This window comes from Camelina sativa, chromosome 14, assembly GCF_000633955.1.
Source record: "Camelina sativa cultivar DH55 chromosome 14, Cs, whole genome shotgun sequence".
Taxonomy (NCBI): Eukaryota; Viridiplantae; Streptophyta; class Magnoliopsida; order Brassicales; family Brassicaceae; genus Camelina; species Camelina sativa.
In genome coordinates this window covers 7,468,483-7,476,869 of record NC_025698.1, presented here as the reverse complement: position 1 = coordinate 7,476,869, position 8,387 = coordinate 7,468,483, and the positions used below count along the sequence as shown (strand labels likewise).

The following is an 8,387-nucleotide window of genomic DNA, read 5'->3' as shown; positions in this document are numbered from 1 at the left end:
ATTACTGAAAAAAAAGAAGAAAAAAACAGAAAAGATGCAACCACCCATCCCCTCAATTCTCTCTAATTAATTATTCTCTACTAGTACTATTCTTTTGTCTAATAAGTTTGCAAAAAAATTACTTTTGTTTTCCCTTTTCAATAAGATTTTTTTTTTTTTTTTGAGAATTTGTTTCCTTTTTTTTAGTAACCCAGCTAGATGGATCGAAATTCTAATCTCCCAAAACTTGTAAAATTTGGATTTTCAAAGCTTACAATGATCAAATACTCCTTCCGTTTCAAAATATAAGATGTTTTAGAGAAGTTTTTTATTTTATAATATATGATATTTGCAAGTTTTTATATAACTTTTAAATTAGTTTAGTATTTTATATTATACAGTATTGTTTTTAATTGGTTGAACTTGTTAAAAGTAAAGACTTTTTAATCTGCGTGTTTTAGCTAAAACATCCTATATTTTGAAATGGAAAAAGTGTAAGATAAACATGTAGATGGTAGGATTTAGATCCTAACTTCGACCTATATATATATAACAAGTATTTAACCACTTTAACTTAATCATTAGACTCTATGACAGATGAGTTACAAATTAAAATGGTAAAGATTTCTTTTATATTATTCTGAACCATAGCTACAATCAAATGTTTTTTTTCAATCTCAAACACTTTTTTTTTGTTTACGAAAGAAAACTTCCAACTTATGCATGTTACTGGAAGTGTGGAAATAATCCTTCTCATTTCCTCTACTTTGTTTTCTATTAAGTAGCATACCGGAGTCAAAATTTACATACAGTCATTTAGTTTATTAGATGTTGTGTCGTTCATAACAATTTTCTATTTTGCATAATATATGTAATGTTTTTAACACGTATTTGTAATTTTTGAAAATTAAAAATACGTTTCCTTAATCTTAAACGCTTCGTTTTTATGTCTAGAATTATGAAATCTATACACTATAATATTATGATCTGCTTGTTTTAAGGAAATTCGATTTCTTAGTACTACTATGTCCTCTTTTAGAAATCGTTAGGCGCTAGTCGGGCGGTCGGGATGGACCTAGCGCCTAGCGAGAAAATCGGAGATTAAACAGGAATTAAAATATATTGGAATAAATATATGTATAATTCTGTTTATGTTAAAAAAAAAATATAAAACTATAGTACTGTTTTTAAAATTATGATTTTTATTAAAAGTTTATACATTAGTTATTGTAAAACATCATAAACTCTTAATTAAAATGTCGAAATAACAAAAATATATATGTCTGATTTATATTTAGTTCAAAAAATAATCGGTATACACAAAATTAAGCGGAAAGTAATCGGATTAGACAAATTATAATCAAATTAGACAGATATAATCGGATAATTAATACTAGGCAGGGATTAGTCATTAATCGAAGCGGTGAGAATGAATCTAGCGATTTTGCGAGGCGTAATCGATACTAGGTGGAAATTTTTAAACGAGCGCTACTACTATGTATCGTTTTAGAAAAAATATTGAAAATGGTCCGCGCGATTCGTGATTTGTTAGGAGTAGACTAGTCGACGTAGTGGACAACTACTGTATAAATAAATAAGAAAAGCTTAACATAGATATACACACGCTAAACTAAATTAAAATAATATACTTACGTGCTGCTAATTCAAAACTACATATTCGTTTTATTTTTTAACGGACAACAACAAGCTACTCCATTAATCTAATCCTTATATTTCTAGAAAATGGGATTGGATATTTAGTGTAATTGTGTCTTGTGCATTAAAAATTTACTGTCAAATGCACTAAGGTTATTTCACTATATATTCGTTATATATATAATATACTAGATTTTAACCCGCGGTACACCGAGTGTATATAATTTTTATTATTATTTATATTTATATTATATTTGTTTGTTAAATATTGGATGTTTTGTAAATAGAAGAATAACTAAATTTTTCGGTTGTTTGTAAGGTTAAATATTTATATTAATTTTTTATATCTACAATACACTTGATGACCATTTGTTTGTTATATTTAGTTTGTTTTGTTTAGTATTTGAAATTTGTTTTTGATTTTTAATTATTATAAAAAAATAAGAGATCTAAATACATAATAAGTAATTTATACGCTGTGATTAAATCATATTTTTCCTAATGATTTAATTATTTTACACAATCTTAATTAAATCAACTTGATTTTATATGTCAAATATTCTAATATTAGCAGTGTTGACAAATAATAAAATGAGAATTTAACCCGTATTAACACAAATTTAACGATATTCTATATAATTATAACATGTCCTTTTTATAACCATCTACTATATAACTATATTATATAGTATTTAAAACATTTTAATTTTATTTATTCGTAATATTTAAAATTTTTATTAAGTTTATATATAATATTTAAATAAATATGAATCTTACGTTTGAGAATCAAAACTCACATGTTTTGAAAAACAAAATGAGAATAAAATTGTTGTTTTATTGGTTTGCAAAGGATTCAAAGATAAAATATCTTCAAACACATAATAGGATGTGTAGTTAAATATATTATAGTTTTTGTTTCTATATTGATTGCTGTATTTTTTTAGTTTGAATAGATTATAAAATATTTAGAAAAAAAAATCTGAAGTCACGTTATCTTTTAAAATTTTTAGAAATTAATTTTATAAATAAATTTTTAAATAAATACAAATAAAAGGATATAATTTAAAATGTACTTAAAAAATGTATGTATAGATAATAGATTTGTACCAGTGGCGAAGGGAGAGAAGGATCATGTGTGTCATATGACACCCATGAATTTTTTTTTTTTTCATATTAGCTTTTGTTAAAATAAATAATTTACCCTTGTTGAAGAAACATATTAATTTATTGACACCCTTCTCAAATTTTATCGACACCCATGACTCAGTTTTCTCGCTCCGCCACTGATTTGTACTATTGTATTTATCACGTTACGTGTAGTGATGGTGAGACGACAGTGTTTGGTGTTTGGACGGGATAGATGTCAAATACTCAAAACGTGCGACCCTATATACACACACACACACCAGTCCCTCATTAATTTCCCCATCCTGCATCGATATCTTCCCCTCTAGTTTAACAATTTATAAATTGAGCACTTTCAGTTTTGTTTTAAAATTAATGTTATTCACTTTTTGAAGCTCCCTAACTTGTACTTCCTCGCTATTAAACAAAACCAAAGAATCCAGCTCATTCCAATCTACCTGCTCCTAGCTAAGTAGAGCTATCTAAACAAACTTTCTTCATACGGTGGTGGTGGTGATCTAACTTAAAAAGTTCAGGATTTACTTTTTATAAAAATCTGTGTAATTTAAGTTAGACATAGTATTAATATTCAATAGTCAATGCAAGTGGATTTGTAATTTGTATATTATCCTCAGTCCTCACGTTTACATTTTTCTTTTACAAATGTGCACAAGCACAACCAATCATACACACTAAATTCACCCGTATTGAAAAAGTTAAAAACAGAATATTTCTTCAGCAATATATTGGAGTTACCAACCCAAAAAAAAAAAAAATGTTCAAGAATAATATTAGAGTCTTTTTCTTATACAGTAGTCATATCGTCTCGCGTGTGTAGTAACTTAAATCGCGATAAACCGAGCCTATGATGAGTATACCGGCGAGAAGAGAGACGTAGCATCTTTCTTTCTTTACACGAGTTGAACATTTCTCTCCCTATCACGTGACGACTAAACCGCATCTCAAGAGCAATTGGACTCTCTCTAAAAAAATGTCATATCCGTAATTATCAGTCAAAGTCGAGGGTAAACGACTCAATAAAAGATTTTAATAAATTAATATTAAAAAAAAGGCTTTGTCGTGCCACGAGGGATCAACAGACAAGTCTGACACATTGAATGAAACTCTCGCCGTTAGATCTCCGTCCTCCGCGCCATCTCACGAAATCGACGGTTTCTAAGATACGTGTCACAACAAACCGCGATGTAGAGGATCGTTACTCCGTGGAGTACAGCTGGCAACTAATATAGCCGATCTAGACGTATCGATAAGCTATTCTGCTTATCACTAGTGCTTATCGGAGTTAGCTTTTTCTAGAGTGATAGACCAGTCTGGTTATCAGCATCCAATTATCTGTCACCTTCTCTTATTAAAATCTCCATTTCTGCAAGTTTTAATGTCCGTATATATATATCCCCCCAAGAGAGAGAAAAAGGATTTTCTCTAGATAGAGAGAGAGAAGAAGAAAGAAAGCTTTCATTTTTATTTCTTCCAAGTTTGCTTTTTTTTTTTCCCTAGAGTCAAAAAAATCAATCCATCATCTCTATGCTCTGGTCGTCGTCGTCTTCTTCTTCTTCTTCTTCATAGATCTCTCTTTCTTCTTTCATGGTAAGTAAAGCTTCACGCTTGTTTTCTTTCTCACATACCTTTTGCCTCTGTTCTGTTCTGTAAATGGAATCTAGCTGTTTCGAGTTTTTATTTTTTTAATCCTTTTGTCCTATTTTTTTTTTTCTTTCTGGGTTTTGCCTTTTTTTTTTGCTTCTCTCCTTTCTGATAATTATTTTGCTTTTGTTTTGTTTTTTTTTTTCATGTAGTGAAAAAAGATTCTCTTTTTTTTAAAAAGCTATTTAATTGCATCTTCCAATTCCAGGAAGACCTAAAATTTCCTGGTTTTTTTTTCCGTTATCTGCAGAGAGAGAGATGCCAAGTTTGTGGATAATTGTTGGTGTTGTTCATGTTGTTGTTTTATCTAATTACCATAATATTGAAATCCAGATTTAAGCTCATTTCCGGCCATTATTTTTAATTTTGCAGATCTGGTGATCGTTTAGGTGTGTGTTGTGTGCATCTGAGTTGGAAAAAAGTCTTTTAGGAAGTGAGATATATAAAACATGTCTTCTCTTAGTAGAGAGCTCGTCTTCTTGATCTTACAGTTTCTTGATGAAGAGAAGTTTAAAGAGACTGTTCACAAGTAAGTCTTATTCTTCCTACTCTCTAGATTTCACTCCTTTCGATCTATTCCAGGACTTTTTTGGTTACCAAATGAACTGCTTCTTGTGTTGGTTGGTTAATAAATGCATTTGCTTTTTCTCATGTTTGTAGGCTTGAACAAGAATCTGGTTTTTTCTTCAATATGAAGTATTTTGAGGATGAGGTTCACAATGGAAACTGGGATGAGGTTGAGAAGTATCTCTCTGGTTTCACAAAAGTTGATGATAACAGATACTCTATGAAGATATTCTTTGAGATAAGAAAGCAGAAGTATCTCGAGGCTTTGGATAAGTAAGTGATGATGATGGTTTGTGATTTGTTTTTTTCTTTCAGCGAAATAACAACAAAAGAGTTTTGATTTGTGTGATTCACCCTGGTGACTTTTTGTTTTGCTAGGCATGATCGTCCCAAGGCTGTGGACATACTAGTGAAGGATTTAAAAGTGTTTTCAACTTTTAATGAGGAGCTTTTCAAGGAAATTACGCAGCTCTTGACGTTAGAGAACTTCCGGTAAAGTCTAAAGCTTTTTTATTATTATTCACACCCGTGGTTCAAAAGAACGATGATGCAGATGATTAAGTGTTTTGAGCTTGATGAACTTTTAGGGAGAATGAACAGTTGTCCAAGTATGGGGACACCAAGTCTGCAAGAGCTATCATGTTGGTGGAACTCAAGAAGCTGATTGAGGCGAACCCGTTGTTCCGTGATAAATTGCAGTTTCCTACTCTTAGAAACTCAAGGCTGAGGACTTTGATCAACCAGAGGTTAATAATTGCTTTATCTCTTAATCATTTTGTCTCATTCACTTCAATTTGTTTGGCATATTATTAACTCATTCCATCTTTTGTTACTGCATAACTTGCAGCTTGAATTGGCAACATCAGCTTTGTAAAAATCCAAGGCCAAATCCAGATATAAAGACACTTTTTGTGGATCACTCTTGTGGCCCTCCAAATGGCGCACGGGCTCCATCCCCTGTGAACAATCCACTGCTTGGTGGAATACCAAAAGCTGGAGGATTTCCTCCTTTAGGCGCACACGGGGTAATTTAATATCTGTCATTTTATATTTTATTGTTTAATGAGGCCAAGTGTTTGATTGTCCCTTTTGTCTCCAGCCATTTCAACCAACGGCCTCACCCGTTCCAACGCCTCTTGCTGGTTGGATGTCTAGTCCATCCTCTGTCCCACATCCAGCTGTCTCCGCAGGAGCCATTGCCCTTGGTGGTCCATCGATCTCAGGTACTATTTGCTTATCAAATGCGTGTTACTTCAGACAAACTTTGTGTGATCTCTGCAATGTGCTTACAATGGAACTCCTTTCTTATTTTGGTATAGCGGCATTGAAGCACCCGAGAACTCCTCCAACTAATGCCGCTTTAGACTACCCATCAGCGGATTCTGAACATGTCTCAAAAAGAACAAGGCCAATGGGAATCACTGATGAGGTGAATCTAGGTGTGAACATGTTACCGATGTCATTTCCAGGGCAGGGTCATGGTCATACTTCAGCAGCTTTCAAAGCACCTGATGACTTGCCTAAAACAGTTGCACGAACTTTGTCTCAGGGCTCATCTCCCATGAGCATGGACTTTCATCCAATCAAACAGACTCTGCTTCTAGGTTTGTTTCTTGCTCTGTGTATGTGTANAAGCTGGAGGATTTCCTCCTTTAGGCGCACACGGGGTAATTTAATATCTGTCATTTTATATTTTATTGTTTAATGAGGCCAAGTGTTTGATTGTCCCTTTTGTCTCCAGCCATTTCAACCAACGGCCTCACCCGTTCCAACGCCTCTTGCTGGTTGGATGTCTAGTCCATCCTCTGTCCCACATCCAGCTGTCTCCGCAGGAGCCATTGCCCTTGGTGGTCCATCGATCTCAGGTACTATTTGCTTATCAAATGCGTGTTACTTCAGACAAACTTTGTGTGATCTCTGCAATGTGCTTACAATGGAACTCCTTTCTTATTTTGGTATAGCGGCATTGAAGCACCCGAGAACTCCTCCAACTAATGCCGCTTTAGACTACCCATCAGCGGATTCTGAACATGTCTCAAAAAGAACAAGGCCAATGGGAATCACTGATGAGGTGAATCTAGGTGTGAACATGTTACCGATGTCATTTCCAGGGCAGGGTCATGGTCATACTTCAGCAGCTTTCAAAGCACCTGATGACTTGCCTAAAACAGTTGCACGAACTTTGTCTCAGGGCTCATCTCCCATGAGCATGGACTTTCATCCAATCAAACAGACTCTGCTTCTAGGTTTGTTTCTTGCTCTGTGTATGTGTATTTCATGTAATTACTTATAATCATCAACGACCTTCTAACTTGATTGCGTTGTTGTACCAGTTGGTACAAATGTAGGAGATATTGGGCTGTGGGAAGTTGGTTCTCGGGAAAGATTAGTACAGAAGACCTTCAAAGTTTGGGACTTGAGTAAATGTTCAATGCCCTTACAGGTGCCTATGCATAGCAACAACAAAACATCAGTACTGGTTTATGTTATTGAATCTGCAATGACTAAGTATTTGTGTCTTCAGGCTGCTCTGGTGAAAGAACCTGTCGTTTCTGTCAACCGTGTGATATGGAGCCCTGACGGTTCCTTGTTTGGTAAAGAACTCACCTTTAAATTCAAATCTGCTCATGATTGCAACTTTATAAGTCAGCCCAACGTTCTCAATTGCAGGAGTTGCTTACTCTAGACATATTGTACAACTATACTCTTATCACGGAGGCGAAGACATGAGGCAACACCTTGAGGTCTCAGAACATTCACAAGCTCTCTCTCCTTTAACAATCTTTTTCCCTTGGGGATTCTCTTGTAATATCGTGATTATTTCAGATTGATGCTCATGTTGGTGGTGTGAATGATATTTCCTTCTCGACTCCAAACAAGCAACTATGTGTGATAACCTGTGGTGATGACAAAACCATAAAGGTCTGGGACGCTGCAACAGGTGTCAAAAGGCATACCTTTGAAGGCCATGAAGCTCCTGTTTACTCTGTCTGTCCTCACTANTGCTTATCAAATGCGTGTTACTTCAGACAAACTTTGTGTGATCTCTGCAATGTGCTTACAATGGAACTCCTTTCTTATTTTGGTATAGCGGCATTGAAGCACCCGAGAACTCCTCCAACTAATGCCGCTTTAGACTACCCATCAGCGGATTCTGAACATGTCTCAAAAAGAACAAGGCCAATGGGAATCACTGATGAGGTGAATCTAGGTGTGAACATGTTACCGATGTCATTTCCAGGGCAGGGTCATGGTCATACTTCAGCAGCTTTCAAAGCACCTGATGACTTGCCTAAAACAGTTGCACGAACTTTGTCTCAGGGCTCATCTCCCATGAGCATGGACTTTCATCCAATCAAACAGACTCTGCTTCTAGGTTTGTTTCTTGCTCTGTGTAT

The 8,387-nt window shown here is 34.4% G+C and overlaps 1 protein-coding gene across 1 annotated transcript in view; it reads left to right on the top strand.

Annotated features, from left to right (window-relative positions):
- Positions 4,608-8,387, top strand: part of LOC104755887 (protein TOPLESS) — a gene marked incomplete in the record, with an annotated part of 7,092 nt that continues 3,312 nt past the window's right edge. The window contains 15 exon segments of the mRNA XM_019235459.1: positions 4,608-4,701; positions 4,795-4,951; positions 5,083-5,262; positions 5,368-5,481; positions 5,577-5,735; positions 5,837-6,014; positions 6,089-6,212; positions 6,309-6,593; positions 6,625-6,656; positions 6,731-6,854; positions 6,951-7,235; positions 7,323-7,432; positions 7,514-7,583; positions 7,660-7,733; positions 7,816-7,991. Of these exon segments, the coding sequence (XP_019091004.1) occupies positions 4,872-4,951; positions 5,083-5,262; positions 5,368-5,481; positions 5,577-5,735; positions 5,837-6,014; positions 6,089-6,212; positions 6,309-6,593; positions 6,625-6,656; positions 6,731-6,854; positions 6,951-7,235; positions 7,323-7,432; positions 7,514-7,583; positions 7,660-7,733; positions 7,816-7,991 (1,991 nt within the window).